Source organism: Chroicocephalus ridibundus, chromosome 17 (assembly GCF_963924245.1).
Source record: "Chroicocephalus ridibundus chromosome 17, bChrRid1.1, whole genome shotgun sequence".
NCBI classification, from domain to species: Eukaryota; Metazoa; Chordata; class Aves; order Charadriiformes; family Laridae; genus Chroicocephalus; species Chroicocephalus ridibundus.
In genome coordinates this window covers 6,508,852-6,533,774 of record NC_086300.1, presented here as the reverse complement: position 1 = coordinate 6,533,774, position 24,923 = coordinate 6,508,852, and the positions used below count along the sequence as shown (strand labels likewise).

General features: G+C 50.2%; 1 protein-coding gene across 7 annotated transcripts in view; it reads left to right on the top strand.

The window, feature by feature from the left end:
* Nucleotides 1-21,701, top strand: part of GPATCH8 (G-patch domain containing 8) — a 59,723-nt gene extending 38,022 nt beyond the window's left edge. For 6 of the 7 annotated variants that reach the window (XM_063354767.1, XM_063354770.1, XM_063354766.1 and 3 more), the window contains 3 exons: nt 3,941-4,084; nt 14,679-14,809; nt 15,202-21,700. In XM_063354767.1, coding sequence (XP_063210837.1) covers nt 3,941-4,084; nt 14,679-14,809; nt 15,202-19,051 — 4,125 coding nt within the window. In that variant the 3' untranslated portion in view covers nt 19,052-21,700. Of the gene's footprint in view, nt 1-3,940; nt 4,085-14,678; nt 14,810-15,201 lie in introns of all 7 variants that reach the window. The other variant, XM_063354765.1, reaches the window with a different exon arrangement.
* Nucleotides 21,702-24,923: the final 3,222 nt, after the last annotated feature.

Sequence of the window (24,923 nt, the reverse complement as noted above, 5' to 3'; positions counted from 1 at the left end):
CTTTGGTCGTTACTGAGCCAGCATCATGATATTGCCGTATAAATCCTGCTTTAGAGGACGTGGCTCCGGTTTTGAGAAATCGATGGGCTGTATCTCTTTGGAAGAATTTTCTCAGGCAGCATTTAAAAAAAAAAAAATAAAATCCTGTATTTCCATAGGGTTTACAAAACCTGGGGTTTTTTTTTCGGAAGCCAAAGACTGTTATCTTCTTAATGACAAAAATGGGGCATGGTGATGGCATTGAGCGTGACATCTTGGAGCGTGCTTGGATTAGCTGTAACTGGGTTCTCTGTGGAGACATGGTCTTTGCTAGTCCTTTAATCCACTCTTCCGCTCACCAGCCTGTGAAGTACCTCGAGTCGTAGGAAAGCCTGGTCGTTTAATTGTCCTGAGATTTGGGATGTAGCGGGGTTGAAGAAGAGCCCTAGACATTTGAATAAAGTGCCAGTTTTGCATAAGTTTTAAATCGTGGAGGAATGACGGAAAAGTAGTTTCAATTCCGTTAAAATTAAACATAACCATGGCAAATCTGAAATTCCATTTCACCGGTTCAGCAGTTAATACTGCAGGCAGTTTATTCAGCTACAAAAACTCATAGTCTCCCTTCCTGATTTTTTTTTCTTTTCCTCTTAAGTTGAGACCTTGACTTGCTTCCTAAGTGAATTGATGGTATTTTTGTTCATTTAAAAATAAAACCGTTGTAATTACTTTTAAAGCTAATTATTACTTTGGTGCTGAAGGCAGTTAATAATCTCTTCTGGCACGCTTTAAAGTACGACTGTGCTCCTAAATAGGCTTATGCAGCCGGCGCTGAACGGTTCCTCTACGTCCAGGTGCACCTTCTCCTTGAAGATTTTTCTCCTTTTTGTTGTGTTTTATCTCCTGCGGGGCGGCGTGCTGCTCTGCCGCTGCGATGGGAAGGTTTGGCCGGTGTCGGGCGGCGTGTGGCCGAAAGCCCGGCTCCCCCTCTGCCGCCAACCCCCAGCCGCCACGCTGGGCATCCTCAGGCGGCAGCAGCTGTCGCGGACAAAGTATTTCTTCGTTTCGGGGTGCTTGGGAGGAGCTCTTGTGCGAATGGCCCGTCAGGATGTTTTGGCTCAGGTCTGCAATGCGATTTATGGCAAAGTTCTTGGGTTTTGCAATTGTCTTTTCAAACGCGGCTGGACGTGCGTTGCTCTCAGCCTGTCTTGTCTTCCTGCCAGCGTTCAGCGCAGAGTTTGGTTTTTTTTTTTTTTTTTCCAGGCAGTGAAGCAGTAACAGTCCCTCCCAGCTCGGATGTGTTTTTATTAGCGTGCTTTATCGTTAGGCTCTTGCGTTTCTGTATTAATCTGTGAAAATCTCTGCAATCGTGATTTTTTTTTTTTTTCCCCCCGTGGCTCCGCAGGAGGCCATTATGTAATTGCCAACTGTGGCCGCATCCCAATTAGCCATTCACCCCATCTCAAAGGGATTGCCGATAACTCTGCAACCCAGAAGCAAGCAAGAAATGCTCTTTAATTCCCCCCTTTTTTTTTCTTTTTTTTCTTTTTTTTTTTTTTCGGGTGGGTGGAGATTCTGCTCATTCAAAGGGCTGTGTTTTCGTTGTTTAGCCACAGGATGCTTTCTGGAAAAAGCCCTGCCCATGGCACAGGAAGCTTGTTCGGGGTTTCAGAGGAACTTTAAATGTCATTGTTCTGTGGATCTCACGCTGCTCTGTTTTCCTTTCTTGTCTTCCTGGGGATCTGCTTCAGGCTCAAACCTCTAGATAGTTTCGTTGGTGTTTTTTTGGTTTTTTTTCCTTCTTAGCAAAGGCCTACAGTAATAGATGGAAGCAGGAACTTGAAATAGATTTTTTTTCTTTATTATTATTTAGAAGGTGAACAGAAATAGAAAAAAAAAAATCTTTTAGCAGTGGAATTTTTCAGATTCTTCTCCACTTCCCCGCCCCCCCCATGTTGAAATTTTTTACATTAATTTTGCATTATAGAAAACATGCTCAGCAATATTATTTTAATCTAATTTTCCTGTGGTAACTGGGAGATTAAACCGTATCGCCTTGAACCAAGATCTTAAGTAAAAAGGGAAAAAAAAGCTTTCGTAGTATTACCTTTCTTAAATGTTTGCTAACTCCTCTTGCTGGTGCAAGGAAACTTCCCCGTAAGAAATTTGTATTGAAGACAGAAACTCTTAAACTCTTAGGTGCTTTATCTCAAATGTTAGGCAATTTTTTTCTTATATATAATTTCTTTTTACTCCAGTTGAACTGCACGTGGAAAATAGCTATATGGGGTATGCTGATGTTAGTACAATATACTTTGTAATACAGCATTTGTAGCTTTTTTAAAGTATGCATCAGCATAAATCATCTTGTTAAGGTAAAGCTTCCCCAGCTTTCTTGTAAAGAGTGGCGATGTTTTATTAATATTGCTGGTGGGATTGTAATTCATAGAATGGTTTGGGTTGGAAGGGACCTTAAAGCCCACCCAGGGCCACCCCCTGCCCTGGGCAGGGACACCTCCCACCAGCCCAGGTTGCTCCAAGCCCCGGCCAACCTGGCCTTGAACCCCTCCAGGGATGGGGCAGCCACAGCTTCTCTGGGCAGCCTGGGCCAGGGGCTCACCACCCTCAGAGGGAAAAATTTCTTCCTAATCTCTAACCTAAATCTCCCCTCTTCCAGCTTAAAACCCTTCCCCCTCGTCCCATGGCTCCCCTCCCTGCTCCAGAGTCCCTCCCCAGCTTTCCTGGAGCCCCTTTAGGGACTGGAAGGGGCTCCAAGGTCTCCCCGGAGCCTTCTCTTCCCCAGGCTGAACCCCCCCAGCTCTCTCAGCCTGTCCCCACAGCAGAGGGGCTCCAGCCCTCCCAGCATCTCCGGGGCCTCCTCTGGCCCCGCTCCAACAGCTCCGTGTCCTTCTGCTGTTGGTGCCCCAGAGCTGGAGGAAGAAGCTGCTGAACCCTGATGTTGGTGTGTGTCTCAGCGTGAGGTGTGTTTCAGAGCCCCCGGCTCCGCATCGCTGCGGCTGCGCCCCGGGGACAGAGCTCAGAGCAGCGCGGGCTCCCTTCCAGGTGCTTCCAGGCTCCCTTCCAGGCACTGGGACTTCCAGCCATCACAGGGACTGGGATTCACACGCAGTCACACAGTTTAACTCTGCCAGTCTAAAAGCTGCTACTTTTCCTTAGAGCAAAAGAGGGGAGGACGTGACCGTTGCCAATTTAGACACCTCACCTTTGCACGGAGGTTTGGTTTGTTGGATTATAGAAGGAAAAATAATACCATCTGCAACCTCTACGGTGGTCTCCCTCCCCCTCTTTTATTGAATTGCAACTGCCTGTACCCGCTCCCAGTGTAATCGCTGTGTTTGAGCTCAGCTTGATGGGCAGCATTGCTGCTGGGAAGACTTCACCGCCTGAAAAACGAGGCTGAAGTGAATTCGGCTCACCGGCCTCTGAACTGTGCTTTCCCAGCCACCGCTCCGTCTTCCTCCCCATTGGATCGCAGACAAACTGAGGTCGAGCCGACATCTGGTAGCACTCAAAATGGAGGAGGAGTATCAGCCCTGAAAGTTCTAAGATTCTGTTCCAAAAGCGGTGATCTTCCGTGCTTCGATGCGTATTTTGTGTGTCTTACGCGAGCAGCAGCTGCCGCTTTGTTTGTGCGTTACCTTGAGGCTTTGAAGCTCTCTCTTATCTCAGACCATCCTGCAGGCGGCTCCTGCAGCCGCAGCTGCCTTCCTGCCCTCAGCACCGGAGGCTTTTTCTTACGCAGTTTGCTTTTACCGAGACCTGTGCTAGCGACAGATGATGCTCTGTGTTAGGAAACTGAGTCAAGGCTAGGTTGGTAGTATTGCGAAGTTATTCTTCGCACCTTTTAAAGGACTAGTTCATCCTCTTCCACTTTCTTTTGCAGGAACTTTAACAGAAGTGTGTTTTGTTTTTTTTGGTTTTTTTTTGGTTAATTTTGCAGGATTACGTTGATAAGGAAAAAGCAATTGCCAAGGCTTTGGAAGACCTCCGAGCAAACTTCTACTGTGAACTCTGTGACAAGCAGTATCAAAAGCATCAGGAGTTTGACAACCACATAAACTCTTACGATCACGCTCACAAGCAGGTAAACAAGTGTTGATAGCGCGGTTCGTCAGTTTTAGATTCGTTGCGGTGGTCTTGTTTGTGCTTAATACATTGGAATTTCCCCTGTGTATCTTATTTTCCTCCTAGCCCCAGAAATAGGTGATTCCTGGCACTGGATAAGATTCTTATGCCCATAATGCATTTAAAAAAAAAAAAAAAAAACACCCAAGGAAACAACAGACAAAAAAACCCAAACCCCCTGTGGCATCAAGGAGCCCAGTTATGAACGACCCACGAGCAGGGATCGGCTGCTGTTAAACTGGGAAGAGCACACGGGGATACGGATGGCTCCCAGTTTGCATCAGCTTTTAACGTAGCACAACTTTGGAGACTGATGATATGCCACGTGTGCGCATCTTAATACTTTAGTCTGGGTTCTGTCAAGTTACTGAAAACAGACCAGGAAATAATGGGCTGTGTCAAAGGAATCGTAACAAGGGAGCAATTCCGAAATTCCCTAACCCTCAGGAGAAGGTGGATTCGGAATCCGTGTGGAGCTGGCTTTGGTCCCAAGGCAGGGATGTGCTGTAGTATCTGCACGATACTTCATTCTGCACAGTAAACAATAAAAGTTCACACGTTAGCCCGATCTGTTTGACCGTTTGGCGCTGCTGAACGAGGTGTAAATGCACAGCAGATAGCAGTGTTGTGCTCATCTAGAGATGAAATTACTCGAAGGAGGTTTGTTTTTGATATTCCTAGTCATAAATTCTAACAGTGCAATCATTTAAAATGCTGATAACTTCTGGAGGATGTGCTGTAGAATACTAGATCTTGCAAAATAGCGCTGAAGCAACAGCCTAAAACCAAGAACACGGCGTTACAGAGTATGGTTAGTTATTTTTTTTTTCTCCCACGTGTTAAGTATAGGATAAGATAGTTCAGAGTAAATTCACTAAGGGTGTCTTAACAGGAGATCTCACGGCAGGGCAGTTTCTGGTTGGGTAGTGTGATGAATTGTGGTTTAATAGATTTAAGAGCAGGAATGAATTCGTTTACGTTGTGTTGGGAAAACGGGCTGCTTTGGCCGCGCTGGTGGCAGAGTGGTGATACCCGAGAGCAGCGTTCTTCATCTGAGGTTTTCCATCAACTCGGCTGAAACTCGAGTGCGATGACGTGCATCTGGTTAGGAGGTGGAAGGACCTGTTTGTGTCGCATTCTTACGGTGTGGCGATGCAGCGTAATTATGTCAGCTCCTTGGTGATTAATAAGGGGGACTGACAGGAGGCTGGCACGGCTTGAGAGGTTTTCTAGCATCTAGAGAGGCTGTAGAAGGAGAAAGAAACCTGTGGAAAGCAACTCGCTCTTACTGGTACAAAAGGAGTCATCAGTAGAGGTACAAGAAGAGTGACCCGCAGGAAAAAACATCTTGAGAATGCACAGGGTGGCGTAATCTTCCCATCAGCAGAAAGAATTTGTGGGTTGCTTGGTACTGCTGATTATTTTTAAAGGAATTGATGTTCTTGGAGAATTTGCATCCGTTGCAGGAAGTTCAGGCAGGCTTTGGGGAAGATGAGCCTTCAGACTCTCGCTAGGTCACCCAGCATTAATTTCTAGTTACACAGGGATTTAGACAAAGAAGCAATCATGCTTTGCTTCGGGGAAAAAATTGCTTGTCCAGCTTTATGTCGTGCTGAAATGTGTGTCACCCTGTTGGGTCAGTGGTCAGTAAGCAAACTTGAAACTACCTAGAAATAATGAAGGTAAATTTGCATGAGTAACGCGATCTCCCCCTTCTGTTGTTCATTACCGCTCAAGATAGGCTCGTTTCTAACAGGCTATTCTAAATTATAAGGTAGTTTAGAAATAAAATTCCTGTGCTTTTCATAACGTGTTGCACATTTTGCCTCTCTGGACAAGAAGGCGAGGCTACATAAAGGCTAACATAATTATTTTTTTTTTTGGAGGAAAAACATAAAGCTTTCTTAAAAGTAGGGTACTCGGTAGGCTTTCCTGGAAAGCTGAGACATTCCGGTATCCTAGATAATTAGAGCAAACCACCTTGGTATATATTATCTGCAATGTTTTGGCTTCTCAGCGGTAATTTTTGAGGCAACAGTGCTTTGCTTTTGCCTTTTGCTTGGTTTGTTGAACAGATTTCCAACAGGATCGTTTTTGCTTTTAAGTATTTTTAGTTACACATACCCACGGTGTCGAAGTGTTTGCTGCTTCCTTCTGTGGCTCAGCGAGCATTAGGCTGTCCCTGTAAATAGATGTTCCATCCTCAGATCCCTTTCCACTCCCGAGTTACAAAGACACTGTCTTGTATTCCAGGAAGGAACTCAGGATTATTGCGAAACAGGGACTATAGGTAAGTGTATTGATCCCTACCGGATACGTTTTGCACCCACCAACTTGTCAACACCAAACAATTAAAGGGGAGATTTTTAATATTATTATTATTATTATTTATTATTCTTTCCTGACTACACTGGTTTCACACAACGTTTGGGTACGTCCGAATCAACCTCAACACCAAGTTCCTATCCGAAAGGCGGTATTTCTACATTACCTTAACTGGGAAAATTAGTCTTCAACTTATTATCACAAACCATTGGCCTGTTTAAGTCATTGTATTTTAAACATCTTGTTGGAGGTGTGCAATGTTGTTCTCTAGACTTTTTTTTTTTTTTTAAATAGGCTGTACTTGAAATGAGAAGTGCAGATGTTTTAGAGAGCAGTAACCCTATCTGTGCGCCAAATGGTCAGTCCGTCTCAGGGGAAGCCGGGGGGGACTAAAAGCAACTTGAGATGATACAGATGGCACCTCCCGAGGGAAAATAAACCCCGTTCCCTTAAAGATCCTTCAGCGAGCAGCTGAAAAGGCCTGTAACCATAGATGTCGTAACTTTTTTGTACCCTGGAAAGCTACTGATATCTTCAATGTTTTGGGGTTGGTTTTTTTTTTTTTTTTTTTAATCTGTAAGCTCTTGTCTCTGGCAGCTAGAAGGACTGGTCGCTTCTGAAGGATCCCTGCCTCTGGTGTTGCACGGTCCTGACTGTCACCAGCGTTAATAATTAACAGCCAAATGCAAAAGGAGGCAAAAGTAGCAAGAAAACTTCCCCTGCAGCTAGTGAGGAACTTGGGTGGCAGAGGTGGACCCAGTGTGGTTTTGTGCCGCTTTCCTGCAGATCTGTGATGTCCAGATGCTTGAGAGCTCCCGTGGTCCCAGAATACTCTGGACCTGGTGGGGATGTATCCTTAGGGCATTACATCCGAGTGGGGCCTTAGTTTGGTTTTTGGGTTTTGATGTCAAGAGAGAATACGTCATGTTAGGTTTGCGTGAGGACGAATGTGCATCGCTTTATCTGGGGTTGTGCCCAGTTTGTGTGTTCATCAAATGAAGCTGGACAGGCTGGAGAGTTGAGCGGAGAGAAACCTCATGAAGTTCAAGAAGGGCGAGCGCAGGGTACTGCACCCGGGGAGGAACAACCCCCCGCACCAGGACAGGCTGGGGGTGACCTGCTGGAGAGCAGCTCTGGGGAAAGAGACCTGGGAGTCCTGGGGGGCAACAGGGTGACCATGAGCCAGCGATGGGACCTTGTGGCCAAAGAGGCCAATGGCATCCTGGGGGGCATCGAGAAGAGCGTGGCCAGCAGGTGGAGGGAGGTTCATCCTCCCCCTCTGCTCTGCCCTGGGGAGGCCACGGCTGGAGCTCTGGGGCCAGTGCTGGGCTCCCCGGGTCAAGAAGGACAGGGAAGTGCTGGAGAGGGGACAGCAAAGGGCCACCGAGATGCTGAGGGGACTGGAACCCCTCTCTGATGGAGAAAGGCTGAGGGATTTGGGTCTCTTCAGTGTGGAAAAAAGACGGCTGAGGGGGGATCTTATCAACGCTGATAAATACTGAAAGGGGGGTGTCAGGAGGATGGGGCCAGGCTCTTCTCAGTGGTGCCCGGGGACAGGACAAGGGGTAACGGGCACAAACTTGCCCCTGGGAAGTTCCATCTCAACAGGAGGAGGAACTTCTTTGCTGTGAGGGTGGCAGAGCCCTGGCACAGGCTGCCCAGAGAGGTGGGGGAGTCTCCGTCTCTGGAGACATTCCAACCCCGCCTGGCCGCGTTCCTGTGCCACCTGCTCTGGGTGACCCTGCTCTGGCCGGGGGTTGGAGGGGATGATCTCCAGAGGGCCCTTCCCAACCCGGCCAGGCTGGGATTCCGTGATCGGTGCTGCCCATTGCTTAGAGCAGCTTGGAAAAATTGTTATGACTGGAATTACGTTACGTACTATATCTATTATGTAATACAAGAATAAGTAATATAACATTTACAGTCAGCTTTTACTGTTTTGTTGGTTTGTTTTTTTTTTTTTTTAACTTCATCCCAGAACGAGCTTACAGACTCTCCTCCGCGGTCTCCTCTTTCCTGCTAGTGCCCCTGATGACGGCTTGGGCTGTTTACTGAGTCACTGACCCTACGGAATAAAAACATTCACCTTCTGAATTCAGCGTGAAACACAAACTGTGTTCCTGTGTGAACTCTTGCCAGGTTGACTGTGAGAACGCTAACCAGTGTGGAAATGCAGCCTTTTATGTAGCTTTCATTTGATTTTTATTTTTTTTTCTAACTGTGTGGTGTTTTGGAGGTGTAGATGGTTAATTCTGCCTAGATTCTCTTTGTAAGAGGACAAAGGGAGGATAGTTCCATAAAGAAGCTCTTTGGGAGAGAGGGTGGAACCAAGAACTAAAACTACGGATCTCCAGTTCTCTTCATGCCCTAATTACCTGGGTCTTTGCTTCTAACGCCCGGGGAGAGGGATCTGTTAAAGCACAATAAAATCACCAGCACGGTCACTGCTGTGGTTGGTGAGCGCTCGAAATCCAACCCCTGAACTTTCTGATTTGGGAGAATTGGGCTCGTGCTTTCCAAAAACTCGCGTCTCCGAGCACATCTTGGCTGGAGAAGGCTGAAGAGAGATTCTCCGCGATACTTGGTGTTACACGGGAGGCGTTTGTACTCGAGAAATGCTTTACCCTCAAAAAACCCCCGGTATTTTTCTTAACCTGCTTTTAGCTGCTGGGCTGCTCGTTTGCCGCTGGCAGAAGCGTTTGGGGAAGCGTGAGTGAAATAAGTTGAGCGCGCGAGGCCTGGACGCTGTGTTTCCGAGCGATGCCGGCCTCCTGCCGGGCAGGCAGACCCGTGTCTTGGGGGTTATCCGTGTTGCGTTAACGCCTGGTATATTTTCCTGAGTTGAAAATGAGGTGTCAGGGAAGAAATTAAGATGAAATAAAACTGCGGTTGTGTGCCGTTTCCCCTCTGCTCTTTTCACTTCGTTTACGAGCGTGCGAAGAATGCTGATGACCGAGACTGAGCAGGGCTTGTGTTCTCACTTATATAAAATGATAAAGGTTGCCATCCTTTGAGCTCCTATTTAGCTAATGGTGTAGTTCGCTCCCAGAAGCTTTTGTGGCAAAGAATTGAGCGTACGTCAAAAGTTCAGAAAGCCAGAAATCTGCTGGCACGTCATGAAAAGTACATTATTATTTTATTTAATAGGGATTGGCAGAGAGACTGGAGAACAATAGGAGGGGAGGAGTAGGCTCTGATGGGACTGTGCTCTCACACGAGCTGCCTCCTGTCTGACGCCAGCGCAGGAATCTCCCCGTACGGGGGTCCAGCATATCCCCTTCTCCTCAATATAAGGTTTGTCATGGAAGTCTCGCACCTTTAGTGTAGCGGAGGGCTTTTTTTTTTAATTCTGAGAATAACACGATCTCTTCCAGCTCTGCAATTCATCAGTTCAGTTCAGCGGGGCCTCAGTTCATCAAAATCGCGTGGCCTTGTCAACTTAGTTGAGAAAATCCATTTGCTGCTGGTCTCGAACATGAAAAGCGGCGCGCTCTAGTCGGGGACAGGCGAGGTCTTACCTCGGGATGATCTCACCAGGAAAATCTCAGGGGCGATTGCCACGGCCCGCGCTGAGGTTTTTTCCTGTGACGGCAGTTTCTGAATCCCGATCGTCTCCCTTTTATCGAACCACCTTCACGTCTCCGTGACGGGCTTTCTCTAGAGCTTGTAAATCATGCGGGAGCGCGGCTTATTTAAGCCGATTTGAGGAGAATTGGAAGGTAATGGCAGAGTATGGGAATTTGGCCCCTCCTGAGCTCTGTGGTGACCGGGAGATAATCCATTACTGTGGCTCTCTCTGCTGCAGTACTGAGGTAGCTGCAGATTTTACAGAAAACCTGCACTTGGAGAGCTCGATTTGCGCTCCCCTTGAAATTTGGAGACAACTTAGTGGTTTTGTTAGAAGCGAGGCTCAAAACCTAAAATACTACTCTGCGTTACGAAGCCCAGGTGGGCGGCAGCTATTAATAAAACACGATACCAAGCTGAAGGCAGGCTTGAGGTAGTGAAGCACCGCTTCCAGCGTGCAGAAATTTGGACAAACTTTACTGGAGCGCTAGTGACTTGTGTCCCTGTTTGCTGGTCGCTGGGTTTGTAAATGAATAATAAACCAGCACAATCATATTTCTTGGCTTCGTGGTTTCCATCCTCCTGCAGCTTGTAAACGCGTTGCCGCTTAGAAAAGCGTTCTGCTTCCTCGGAAAGCACGCTGCCTACCAAGAAAAAACGCTTCCTAATTTTTAAATCCTGATTTCATACAGGTTGGTGGGCCTGAGCCTGCTGAAGAAATTATAGTCTTGCCGAGCGCCACGGGAAGACTTAACAAGGCTGGTTTCACCCCAGAAACATGGTTCCTGGGGCTTCCTTAGCTGCTGGGGAGAAGGTCCCTGAGGATGATGGAGTGGCTACGTTAAATTCTCATTTAAAACTTCTTTGCTGTGGTGGGGGGGGGACGGGGCAAGCTGTGCGACTCGCCCCCTGTGGCCGTCCGGCCTCTGTGAACACCCACACATATGGTGTGGGCCAAAAGTAATTTGGAGATTTTGAGGGATTAGAATAACGAACGCTTGCCGAAGGATTAGATGGCAATTTCTTCAGCGTAAGCCTAGCTTAAATATCGATGTAGTTCAAAAGAGCTTTCTGGGAAGGCTGAGAGAAGGAGTACGCTAAAAAGCACTTCATTGCTTCGATATATTCCTTTTACTAGTGCGGAATTGTACGTGAGGCTTTTAATTGCTTCACCCCAGAGAGGTCTGGGGGAGGAGGGCAGGCAGAGCTCTACCTCACTGGTTATCCACTGGCCTTGGTGCGGAAGAACGACGGGATTCAGTTATGCAGTTGGGACAATTAGCGAGGTACTGGTTGTTCTGACAGGATATTTTGAACAAGTTCTGGCAATTTTAAAAGTTCGGTGCTAACCAGCTGTCTGGAAATGCAGCCTCTGCATCGATTCCTGTAGCCTGTTGTTTTACGGATGAGCAGCCTGGTCTTCTCTCCTCCCTCCCTCCCCTGCCCCACCTCGCGTTCGGGTAAGATCATGGAATCATAGAACGTGTTGGGTTGGAAGGGACCCCTAAAGGCCATCTAGTCCAACCCCCTGCAGTGAGCAGGGACATCTTCAACTAGATCAGGTCGCTCAGAGCCTCATCCAGCCTGGCCTTGAATGTCTCCAGGGATGGGGCCTCCACCCCCTCTCTGGGCAACCTGTTCCAAGATAATGCAGTCCAGCCAGCTTCCTTAGAACCTGGCTCCTTGCAAACTTTAAAAATAATTTCTGATGAGAGATGGATCATTTTAGGTCAGTCAAAGACACTGAGCTACGTTATGTTCCATGTTTCACGCGCCCGAGGAGATGGCATGGTGCAGTCATGGAGCTTTTCTGTCCTAAACTTACCCAGCAAGACCCTTCTGGCCCCTCTGCTACGAAAAGAAACTCAGCCTTGAGATCTCGTAGGCCTTCGTAAAGTCCGCTTTGTAAAACCAGACCAACATTCCCCCAGTCTGGGGAGTGGTAAATTCTCAACACTCTTGAAACCGTAATTAGAATCATGGAATCTTCATGGTTGGAAAAGGCCTTTGAGATGGAGTCCAACCATACACACACACACACAAAAAAAAACCCCCTACAATCTCTGTCACTAGAGCATGCCCTGAAGTGCCAAATCTAGACGTTTCTTAAACACCTCTAGGGATGGTGACTCCACCATCGCCCTGGGCAGGCTCTTCCAGTGCCTGACCACTCTTTCAGGAAAGGAATTCTTCCTAATATCTGACCTAAACCTCCCCTGCCGCGGCTTCAGGCCGTTAGTGGTTTATCACCCCAAAAGACACAGGTACCGGCGTTGGCGAGGTGCGGATCCTGGAGTTGCGGCGTATCGGGACAGCTCGCTTCCTTCGGTACTTCTGATTTCCCAGTGTCGCACAGCGGGAGGGTGGGAGGTTTGAGGGAGCGGAGACACGAAAAAAAAAAGTCAGCGTTTCAGGAAACGGGCATTTAATTGCGTTCTCGTTCAAATCGCCCGTTGTAAACGAAGGCAGGATGTTTGAGCCCCGGGGCTGGGGGTGGAGGTGGGTTTCCGAGTGCGCCATTGCGCCTTCCTCTTGCAAGTGAAAGGTGACAGTCCGTGTCTCCTGTAAATAGCTGGGTCCTATTTTTTTCCGAATGGATGAGTGATCTAGAGACTTGGCATCAAACCCCGCTTACATAGTTTTGTCAGCTGTTGGTGACTTTAACTTCCTGGAGCATTTTAGATACGCTTTTTAAATCGGCATGAAAAAGCTGATAGCATTGCTTAGTCCGTTGTTTTGTTGTTTCCCTCCCCCCCCCCCCCATCCCTCCCTCTTGGGGGGGGAAAAAAAAAAAAATCTTACTATTTGACATTTACCCGACGCCACAAAACCCATGAGCCCTTTACTTGTCCTGGTGAAAGTAGCTCTGTTGTTCCAGGTGGGATCACCGCTGTGTCCGTGCGTGTCCGTGTTTGTGCGTCCCCCTCTGCTCCCCGCTCCCCCCCGCCGCTGTAGCTTCGCTGCCTCGGCTCCTCCTCCCTAGCGATAGCCGGCAGACACTCCCAGGCCTCTGTAGTAATGCTTGCTTTTTATTTTATTTTTTTTCTCTCTTCCACTCTTGTTATATTTTTACTTTTTTTTTTTTTTTTTTTTGTTTTTCCTTTGTGATGTGACGTTTTCAGCTGATGTATTGAAAGCAAACCCTTCTAATTTTGGAGCCCAGATCACAAGAGTGAGTTTCTTTCTACTAGTCTCTGTAGCTGTAAATTTTTTTTTTATTATTATTTTTTTTGTGTGTGTGTGTCCTCCCCTCTGGTTTTGGTAACGCTCGACCGCATTTAGTAAATACGATGGGGTAAGAGAACCCTCTGTCTTGTCGAACCTTCCCCTTTTTCACAAAGCAATGTTCTCTTTACATTGGGCCAACTTAATTCCTCTAATTCGAACTTTAAGTTGGTTTTCAGATCCATTTTTTTTTTTCTGGTTGTACTGGTCTGACTCCGCTCCATTAAAGAGGCGGAGTCGACCGGCCAGAAGGGATATTTAGAATTCACCGAGTCTCGTACATCTTGTACGAGAATTGTTCCGAAGTGACTGCTGCTTTGAGTACCGTTAGTCTCTCAGGCCTTTCAGGAAAAAGCCTGAAAACCACAAAACTTCTTCAAAAAGCTGGGTACGTGATGCTTTCTGGCATTGGGCCCTTCTGAGAGGCTTTCAAAATGCGCACCAAAAAAAACCCAAAAATTAAGCCCTTGGGAGGGCGGAGGGCTTTCTCTGCTGCTTTCTGTTACTTAAACTTCCGTATAGCGCCCTAAAAAATGCCCTGTGAATTTTCACACGTATTCAAAGGGAAAACGGCAGCCTCTTTTCCTAGTGCTTCGAGACGAGGGCTTTCCAAAATTTTCCGAAGTCTTGGAGGTTCGATTTCTGTTAGAATTGGATACCTAGATTTCCTCAGTGACGTTACGATGTTAGAACTTCCTTGGGTTCGGGTTTACTTCCTCATCTGCTAAGACTTCTGGGGAACTGAATGGTTCTGCCCTCTGAAGTATTAAACCCCAACACACTGCGTTTTAGCTCAGTTCGTTTCTCGAGAGTCTCGGAGCTACTGTCGGGAAAGCGAGTAACCGTTCGTGCTGTGTGCTGTATTATTTATTGGCTTACCGGCATCATTCGCATGGGGGTTTTTTTGGCACCTTCTCCAATGTAATTTGTACATTGCTTTTGTCAGATGTAATACCTGGGGAGCTCTCTTGCACCAGCGAATCCCTTCCCGTTCTTTGGCCCGCGCTATTAAGACTTCTGTCGTGCACTGTTTGGCAAGTACATTTGCACCCTGCAAGAGCAGCAAAATAAATAGTCTTTTTTTTTTTTTTCTTTTCTTCCTTCCTTTTCCTTCCAGAATTTGCTCGTTGCTTTGAAATCAGCTTTATTGTACGTGCTTAAAGATAACCGGTAACGTTGATTGGAAAAAAATGCACATACACCGACTTGAAGTCGTAGCCAAAAGTGATCAACAGTTGTCTTTTCGTTTAGCTACGGGGAGGATGGCGATGTGCTCCGCTGGGTTTGTTGAGCTAAGATGCCGTTGCTCCATCCTAGCTCAATAAATGGTCCCGGGGAGGGGCTGTACGGCGTATTTTCCCGGTGCAGAGACGCTTTCGGACACTTTGCCGCAAACCCCTTTTTGTCTAATCCGTTCCTGCTTTCTTTTGCCTCAGAGGTTGAAAGATCTCAAGCAGAGGGAATTTGCTCGCAATGTCTCTTCGAGATCACGGAAAGATGAAAGGAAGCAGGAGAAAGCCCTCCGGCGTCTACACGAACTGGCGGAGCAGAGGAGGCAGCCTGAATGGTGAGTACAGGTGATGCCCGAGCGCCCTTGGAGCCTGCGTGCGGGAGTCCTGCGTGGGACTGCCGCCCTTTCCATTCCTGCTCCTGTAATCCTGCGTGAGTCTTGAGGGCAGAGCTTCACACCGAAGTTTGGCCTCGTGCTGTGGTCTTGGGAGGAGTGAACTCACTAGAATGACAGTCCAGAGCATCGCCTGATTACTTTATCCAGCAATACGAGTTTTCTTCCGTTACTTAATACTATGAAAAAGTTAAAATGGCTGTATAATGCTATTTTAGTGCATATTTCTGGATACAAGAGTACTTGAAACGTGTTTTAGGGGGGGGCAGGAGTCCAGCTGCAGAGGTATACAAATGGCAGTCAGCTGTTTTCTCTATTTTAACGTGTCCCTGCAGCGCTCCTGGCAGCGGCCCCATGTTCAGAACCACCACGGTGGCTGTGGATGAGGAAGGTGGAGAGGAGGATGATTCTGCAGCCAACAGCAGCTCTTTCATCCAGACGACTTCTGGCCAAGGTACAGACATGACTATGGACAGAGGTTTCCTAAACACTGGACAAGTCGGTGGCACTGTTACGCCAAGCCAGATGCCCATCCAGACGGCGCAAGCAATCAGCTTTGGCATTAAGAGTACTTTGGGAACGCCACTGCAGAAGATTGGCGTGTCCTTTTCCTTTGCCAAGAAGACGCCGGTAAAGCTTGAGACCATCGCTTCTGTTTTCAAGGACCACGGGGAAGAATCGAGTTCTGCAGATGGAGCAAAAGGTGATGAGAGAGGGTCCTCGGACGCAGGGAGCCTGCAGAAATCTGGCGAGGGCGATAGCACAAATAATTCCGACAGCAAGGCGGAGGAAGATGACCAACATGACAAAGATAGCGGGTCCCTAGCCACCACGTTATCAAAACTCAAAAAGATGAGACGAGAAGACGGACCAATGGCAGTTGAACCAGAATACTACCACTATATTCCCCCAGCCCATTGTAAAGTAAAGCCTAATTTTCAATTCCTGCTTTTCATGAAGTCTACCGAACAAATGGAAGCTGAAAATGTGAACAAAAAAAACACGCATGAAGTAAAAAAGGGCAGTTCTCCCAAACCCAAACCCGGCAAGCACGCGGAGAAGGCTGCTGAGAGCGCGGGGCCGCAGAAGGAGCAGAGCACTACTGAAACTGCAGCTCAGCAGAGCAAAACACAACTAAAGGAAGCCCCGGAAAACACGAGTGTGCAGGAGAGCAAGCGTCTGACAGAGAGCGATCTCCCTGAGCCAGACACTACTAAAGAAGCTGCTCAGCCTGTCCCAAGCTGCAAAGATGTCACTGAAGGACCAAAGCATCCGACGGGACCTTTTTTCCCCGTTCTGAGTAAAGATGAGAGCACGACTCTCCAGTGGCCTTCAGAGCTTCTCATATTTACCAAAGCGGAACCGTCGGTTTCATACAGTTGTAACCCCCTGTATTTTGACTTCAAGCTCTCTCGTAACAAAGATGCTAAAGGTAAAGGGGCAGAGAAATCGAAGGATCCGGGGGGTCTTTGTAAAGAAAACGTTCAGAGCACAGAATCCGGCGAGATAAGCAAAGCCAAGGAGGCAGAAAGCGCGGCCAACAGTTCTGCTCTAAAAATGGAAAACAAATCTCTGTCCGCCTGTGGCTCCCTGAACAAGCAGGAGCCCGGTTTGACAAGCGTTAGTAAGGAAGAGGGAGAGGAGAGCAGTAAAAGCCTAACCGGTAAGAGTAAATCCGGAAGATCCCATAAACACAAAAAGAAAAAGAAGCACAAAAAGTCCAGCAAACACAAACGGAAACACAAGGAGGAAGCGGATGAGAAGAGCCGAAAAACTGACCTGGGGGAAGAGAAACCCAAGAAACGGAAAAGACACAGGCACAAAAAAGGCAAATCCTCTCTGTCTGCTGAATCGGAACGGGCGCTGAAAACTGAACTGTCTGAAGACTGTGGCCACTTCCAGAAGAAAAAATGGTGCTCTCAGGAGTCCCAGAGGAAGTCTCTGTCTGCCGAAGAGGGAAGCAGCGGTAAAAAAGAGGACGGTGGTAACTCCTGCCAAGAGCACGGCAGCAAAAAACACAAGGCCGACCTGCAGCAGTTATCTGCTGCGAGGAGACGGTGTTCGGCTCCTTCCCTGGGCAGGGCCAGCCGCAGGAGCCGGCAGAGCAGCGGGGACTACGACAGCGACGAGGGCTCTCACAGGAAGCACTGCCGGCAGAAATCCCCCTCGCAGTACAGCGACGACTACGACTCCGGCAGCGACCACTCCAGGAGCCGCTCCAGGTCGGGGCGGAGGCACTCCTCCCGCAGGTCCTATTCCACCAGCTCCGATGCTTCCTCCGACCACAGCCGCTACAGCCATCGGAGAAGTTACTCGGATGATAGCTACAGTGATTACAGTGACCGCTCAAGGTGCCATTCGAAGCGGTCCCACGACTCGGAGGATGACTCCGACTACAACAGCTCCAATCACAGATCAAAGCGGCGCAAGTACTCCTCTTCCGACGATGACTACAGCTCGAGCAGGAGCAGGTCGAGGAGTCGAAGCAGGAGCCGAACCAACCCTCGAAGCAGGTCAAGAACAAGGAGCCGGGGCAGAACACGCAGCAGCAGCTGCAGCCGCAGTCGGAGCAAGAGGAGAAGCCGAAGCGTCACGGGTCGCAGCTGGAAACGGAGCCGCAGCTATAGCAGGGATCGCAGCCGCAGCACGAGAAGCCACTCACAGAGGTCTCTCTCGCGAAAGGGCTCTCGAGGCCACGAGAGCCCCGAGGAGAGGAGGTCCGGGAGGAGAGACTTCATCAGGTCCAAAATCTATCGCTCGCAATCTCCTCACTATTTCCGGACAGGCCGAAATGAAGGATCGTCGCTGAAGAAAGAGGATGGCAAAGGAGAGGATCTGAAAGGATCTGGCTCCCTCTCCCAAAACAGCAGCTGCTCTGGCACGGGGAGGACCTCGGAAGGCGACTGCAGTCCAGAGGAGAGAAACTCCGTCACTGCGAAACTTCTCCTGGAGAAGATTCAATCCAGGAAGGTTGAGAAGAAGCCCTGTGTTGCTGACGAGGTGCTGGCAGGGGCGAACAAGGTGGGCATAAAGCTCAAAGATCCTCCCCAGGGATACTTCGGCCCCAAACTTCCTCCTTCCTTAGGCAACAAACCGGTTCTCCCCTTAATTGGGAAACTGCCAACCGTTCGAAAACCAAACTCCAAAAGATATGAAGACTCTGGCTTGGAGAGGGGTGAGGACCAAGAGCTGTCGGATTCCGAGGACGTTTCCCAAGGCATCGAGGAGGGTCCGTTGGCCGGCCAGTCCCTCCTGGACGAAGTGGTGATGGTCATTCAGGACAAACCTCTGGATGAGCAGAAACGCGATGAACCTGCTGTGGAAATGCCGTCCATTCCCCTCGAAGCGCCGGCGCTCCCCGAGTGCTTTGGTTCTGGAGAGCTGGTCATGCCGCACAACTTCCTCTCGGATCCGAGCGATGGCGATGGGCTAGAACCTATGGACAGGGGCAACCAGCCGGTCCCGGTGGAAACCAGTATGATGCCCTTAGTTCCGGATGTCGAGCACTTTTCTGGCTACGTGCCTCAGAGCGGGGAGCCGAGCATCGAAGGGGATCGGGAAGGAGGAGAAGACTCCTCTCTAGCCCCGCTCGAAAGCCAGCCCATCACTTTTACGCCCGAAGAAATGGAGAAATACAGCAAGCTGCAGCAAGCTGCTCAGCAGCACATTCAGCAGCAGCTTCTGGCAAAGCAGGTCAAGGCTTTTCCAGCCTCGGCGACCCTGGCGCCGGCGGCGCCTGCCCTGCAGCCCATCCACATCCAGCAGCCGGCGGCGGCCTCTGCCACCTCCATCACCACGGTGCAGCACGCCATCCTGCAGCACCACGCCGCCGCGGCCGCCGCCGCCATCGGCATCCACCCTCACCCCCACCCCCAGCCCCTCGCTCAGGTTCATCATATACCCCAGCCCCACTTGACGCCCATTTCCTTATCCCACTTGACCCACTCCATTATTCCAGGGCATCCTGCTACGTTTCTAGCCAGCCACCCCATCCACATCATTCCGGCGTCAGCCATCCATCCGGGCCCCTTTACTTTCCATCCGGTTCCTCACGCTCTTTATCCGACCCTTCTCGCCCCGAGACCCGCTGCCGCCGCGGCCGCTACGGCGTTACACCTCCACCCTTTGCTGCACCCCATTTTCTCAGGACAGGACTTGCAGCACCCACCCAGTCACGGCACATGAAGGACAAAATGAAGTAACCTCGGAGGAAGGAGAATATTTTTTTGCGGTTTTGGGAAGGGGTTGAAGTTGTTGATCCAGCTTGGCAGGGGGGTGGCCGGAGAATTTCCTTTCGCTCTTTCGCAGCCAAAGAAGCCGAAGGCTCGAGGGCTGGGTGGCGGCAGGTGGGTTCGTGAGCGTTGTGTGTATCCACGAGCGGGGACTGTCGGGCGTCCCCCACACCTCCGTGCGTGCGGCAGCACCGTTCCCTGGAAGAATCATTTCACGTGTAGAGCAGCGAGACACTTGAAAAGGATTTTTTTTTTTTAATTTTTTTTTTTTTCCCCCCTCCCCAGATTCTTACACTTGGTCATCTTCCTTCTGCTGCCTTGTATCTGATAAATGAGATTTCATACACGCTAATAGGTCTCTCAGAATCCTTTTAATGAGGTCATCTAATTAAAATAGTCGGCATGATTGACTCCGGTTTGTAATCAGTGATAAAACGTTGGGTAACTGACAGCTGGGGATCCTGGCGAGGAGACCGACGGAAGGGCACCGCCGCTTTCGTTTCGGCTGGGCCGCTACCACTTTTCAGGCATTACGGGAGACTTCTTGGCACCCCAGCCCTGCGTACTTGGGGGTTTTTTGTTGGTGGTTTTTTTTTTTTTTTTTTGGTTTTGTTTTTTTTTCCCCTGGGTGTGAACGGCGAAGGTGGAAGTAAGACCTTAAAGGCAAAGAGAGGAGCTGCGCCTGTGCCCGGAGCTCCGACCCTTCTCCATCCTTCTCCCGCGCGGGGGCTGCGCCCTGACGCCTTCTGGATGCCCTGGACTGCCGCGAGGTTCCCGCTTTGGTTGGGGATTTCAATCCGGGCTCTGACCACCCCTCTCCGGAGAGAGAGAGAGAGGGGGTGGGGGGAAAAAAAAAATAATAAATAACATCACCCTGACTTCCATCTTTTGCAGTGTTGGGATAGAGGCACTCGGATGAGAGAGAGAAGAAAAATCCCCGTAGGAATTGAAGCAATACAGAGGACTGGGGGGAATGGCGGGGGTATGTAAAGTCTGTTCTTTCCTCTGTAATACCCATGGTTTCCTTTTTAATTTATAGGAATTTATTTTTTTTTTTTAATGTAAAGAATTGCACTGAACTCTGTAAACAAAGATGCTGCTTTTTGTAGCTCGTATAAAACAAACAAACGAGAAAAGGAAAAAAAAAAAAAACACAAAAGGAAAAAAGAAAAAAAGGTTACATTTGTAGTATACCGCAATAATATTTTTTACAGCCCGTTCTTTTAGTGGTACTTGTTCTGGTGGCTTTTGTGTAAATATGTTTTGCCGTAGGTGAAATAAGACACATGTAAAGGTTCAACTTTATAGTTTCAGCTAGATGCAAACCGACTAAGCATGTATATTTTACCGAGCTCATGTATTTTTTCGAAGTTTTTATGTACTATAAAGTGTAAAAAAAAAAAAAAAAAAAAAATCATCTGGCATTTTGCAGAAAGGAAAAAAAAAATAAATAAATAATGAGGTGAGGTGTGCGGGCGAGACACGGGTGAGTCTAACGGCTAACGAAGGGCGGGGAGCAGCCCGGCCGTGCTGCTGCTCGTGGGATCCGACGCTGGAGGAGGAGCCTCGGGAATGTTGGGAATTTGGGTTGTCTCCCCCGAGTATAAAACATCCCCCCGCTTTTTTTTCTTTGCAATTTTTCTTTTTTTTCCCCTCCCACCCCGGCTCTGAGGCCGTGTCCGGGAGGTGCCGCATGGGCTGTGCCCTTCCCAGATATTCCATATATCCGCCAGAATACCTCCTGGCGAAGGAAAAGCCTTGTCACCGCCACCCAGCGCCGCTTCCACCCGGGGAGAGGTGGCTTTGGACTAATCCCTGGGGGCTGTGCCTGCCCGTGGTCTTCCGGAAGGGATTTCTCTGGGTTTTTTTCCGGCATTGTCCGCTGGCTGCAGATAACACTAACCAGGGGGGTGCTTCTTCACCCGTGGGGGGGCTTCTCCACGTCCCCGCAGGACGAGGTGCTGCCGTCCCCTGGGTATTTCGCATTAAGGTCCTTTTTGTCTTAGAGCGGTTTGGGGTGTTGGTAGGGACGGATTTGGGAGCAGACAGACCCCCACCACCACCCCGTGACCCGCTGCAGCAGGGGGGAGGGCAGCGAGGGGACACGCAGCACCCGCTATCCCGCCTGCTGTCCCCATCCCTGTCCCCTCCCGCGGCACCGAGCCCTGTTGTGGAGCAGGGGGGGCAGAGATTCAAAAAGACGGGAAAACCTGAACTTCCTCACTCCTCGAACGGGGGAGCTTTCGCCTTCGGGCAGGTGGGATGGAAACGTGAGGGTTGGAAAATTAAAAAAAAATTAAAAAATAATAAAAAAAAAAGGGACTCAATTTCTCTGTAAATAATTAACGGAATACAGTATTAATGTCTCGATGCTGAGCTTCGTTAGCTTCTAGATCCGATATTGCGTGTTCTGGCACCCTTCACGCTGCGGTCGGGGGGGTTTTTTTTTTGCCTTCCAGACTAGTGCTAAAAATAATTAACCTGTCATTACTTAACGAGCATAAACAGACTGTATTTAACTTTGTCACATAAGATATATATATAAATATATATATATGCTGTAAAATGAGGGGGAAAAGAAAACCTTTCTAATAAACCAATGATTTGTGGAAAAAAAAAAACAAAAAAAATGAAAATGCGTGTGGTTGCGTGAGATGACTTGGAGCTGAGCGCGACGTCGCCCGGGGCCGGCTTTTTCCTAAAATAACAGGATTAGATGCTCGGTTCACCGAGGAAAACTACTTTTGATTGGAGTGCTTCGGTCGGAAGATGCTGAGCTGGATAGAGAGAAAACGTAATCTTATTTATTTCTTTTTAAAGGATGTTATTTTGGGTAGGAAACCTCGACGCACTGAGTGGGTCGGGCAAACTTCTCCCCTGGCACGATCGACCCAACTGGTCCAACTTGTTATTAAAGGTGAAACGGGGCAAGAAGTGGTGGTTGTTGGTACTTTGGTGGTGGGATCGGTGCTGGGATGTGGTGCTGAGCGTCTCGCCCACCCCATCCTCCTGCTGGGGGCTCTCCCTGGCCCCGCTCCTGCAGCCAGCGCAGCAGTGGCGTGCCGGGGGGCTGCCCCCTGTGAGAGGGGATCCCAGACCTGCCGGGGCTGGCAGGGCCCTCTGGAGATCATCCCCTCCAACCCCCGGCCAGAGCAGGGTCACCCAGAGCAGGTGGCACAGGAACGCGGCCAGGCGGGGTTGGAATGTCTCCAGAGACGGAGACTCCCCCACCTCTCTGGGCAGCCTGTGCCAGGGCTCTGCCACCCTCACAGCAAAGAAGTTCCTCCTCCTGTTGAGATGGAACTTCCCAGGGGCAAGTTTGTGCCCGTTACCCCTTGTCCTGTCCCCGGGCACCACTGAGAAGAGCCTGGCCCCGTCCTCCTGACACCCCCCCTTTCAGTATTTATCAGCGTTGATAAGATCCCCCCTCAGCCGTCTTTTTTCCAGGCTGAAGAGACCCAAATCCCTCAGCCTTTCTCCATCAGAGAGGGGTTCCAGTCCCCTCAGCATCTCGGTGGCCCTTTGCTGTCCCCTCTCCAGCACTTCCCTGTCCTTCTTGACCCGGGGAGCCCAGCACTGGCCCCAGAGCTCCAGCCGTGGCCTCCCCAGGGCAGTGCAGAGGGGGAGGATGAACCTCCCTCCACCTGCTGGCCACGCTCTTCTCGATGCCCCCCAGGATGCCATCGGCCTCTTTGGCCACAAGGGCCCATCGCTGGCTCATGGTCACCCTGTTGTCCCCCAGGACTCCCAGGTCTCTTTCCCCAGAGCTGCTCTCCAGCAGGTCACCCCCAACCTGTCCTGGTGCGGGGGGTTGTTCCTCCCCAGGTGCAGCACCCTGCGCTCGCCCTTCTTGAACCTCGTGAGGTTCCTCTCCATCCAGGTGTCTCTGGATGGTGCCACCTCTCTGCCAGCAGCAGCGGATCACCATGTCTGCTCTTCCAGCCCTCCCTGCGTTTCATTTTTCCCATCTCCTTCCTCAGCAGCTCCCGACCTGGGCTGCGGCGTTGTCCCTGCATGTGCTTCCCACGGGGAGGTGGCACTAACTTGGGTGCCCCTGGAAGGGGTTGGCTGGGTGAGTGACAGCATGGCAAGAAACGGGAGATGGAGTCATTTGATGGGGCAAAGAAAGAAAATTGCCTTAAGGCAATTTTATGGAAGTGCTGGGACATGTCCGGAGATGGGCCACGAGGATGATCCGAGGGCTGGAGCACCTCTCCTGTGAGGACAGACTGAGGGAGTTGGGGTTGTTCAGTCTGGAGAAAAGAAGGCTCCGAGGAGACCTTCTAGTGGCTCTACCAGTATCTTAAGGGGGCTACAAGAAAGCTGGGGAGGGACTTTTTAGGATGTCGGGTGATGGTAGGACTAGAGGGAATGGATTAAAACTAGAGATGGGTCGATTCAGACTGGACGTTGGGAAGAAGTTCTTCACCGTGAGACCAGTGAGACACTGGTCACCAGTGAGACACTGGAACGGGTTGCCCAGAGAGGGGGTGGAAGCCCCATCCCGGGAAGTTTTTAAGGCCAGGCTGGATGGGGCTCTGAGCGACCCGATCTAGCGGGAGGTGTCCCTGCCCAGGGCAGGGGGTTGGGACGAGATGATCATTAAGGTCCCTTCCAACCCTGGGAATTCTAGGATTCTAAGGCGTTCTTTCGGCCGGGTTTGGATTCTCGCTGCTGCCAGCGGTGTCCCTTGTCCCCCCCCCACTCCCCCCGCCGGTCAAGGGACTGAGGGCTGGGCTGGGCTCAGCCTCCTGCTTTGAGGTAAAACGGAACCGATTTTCCGAATTTGTGATTTGACTTTTTAGCTGGGCCTCTTCTAACGGCCTGAACTGCGGGACGAACAGCGTAGCGGTCAGAAACTCTTCCCTCGGAGCGAGACGACCTGATTATCCCAAGGAACGGGACGCGGAGAGGCTCCTGCTTATCCTTCCTGCTATAACAACCCGGGCCGGCTCGCTCCCGTGTTTGGGAAGCGGAGAAGCGCAGGGGGGGATCCCACCGGCGGGGGGAGGAGGGGACAGGAGAGGGGACCCAAACCTGACCACCAGGGTATTCCCATCCCGTCGGCATCCCGCTCTGGAGAAACGCTGAGGGATCGCGAGGTCAAATCTCTCTCTTCCACGGCCGACGGCCGGGGAGGACCCTGTCTGTTCGTCTGCCTTTGATCCCGATCCCAGCATTCCCGACGATCCGGAATCCTGCTCCCGTCCGTCGTTGACTCCAATCTGGGCCTTTCCCTGTGCCTGCTGGTGACGCGATCGCCATCCTGGGAGCTGGATGAGGTTTTCTTTATATTGTATACTTTTTTAAAAAAAAAAAAAAAAATTTATTATTTATTATTTCCTTATTTCTTTTTATTTCCGTTAAAGTACTTCGGTTCTTTTGCTAAACTCGTAAATCGCCTTCTCTCTTCCTCTCCTCTCCTCCGTCTGCCATTCCGCTTTGGCCGATCCGACCCCAAACCGCGACACCCAGCCAAACCCTTCCCCACCTCCGGAGCCCCACAACCCGGGATCTACCCCCCCCTTTCCCCCCCCCAAAAAAAAATTCCACCCTTTCCCATGGCAGCTGCTCCCCGCCAGCCAGGGGGGGCTCCATCCGGCTGCTCCGATGGGGGGCTGCGGGGTCCCGGGGAGCCCGGGGGGGCGCAGGGTGCGCCCCCCCGGGCTCCCCGGGACCCCGCAGCCCCCCGCAGTCCCGTCCCCCCCCCCTCGCTTCCCACCCGCAGCTTCAGAGTCCCCCAAAAAAGGATGAACCCCCTTTTTCGCTCCCGGCGAGATGCTTCGGTGCTTCTCCTCCGGCTCCCGGGGTGGGCGAGAGGAGCC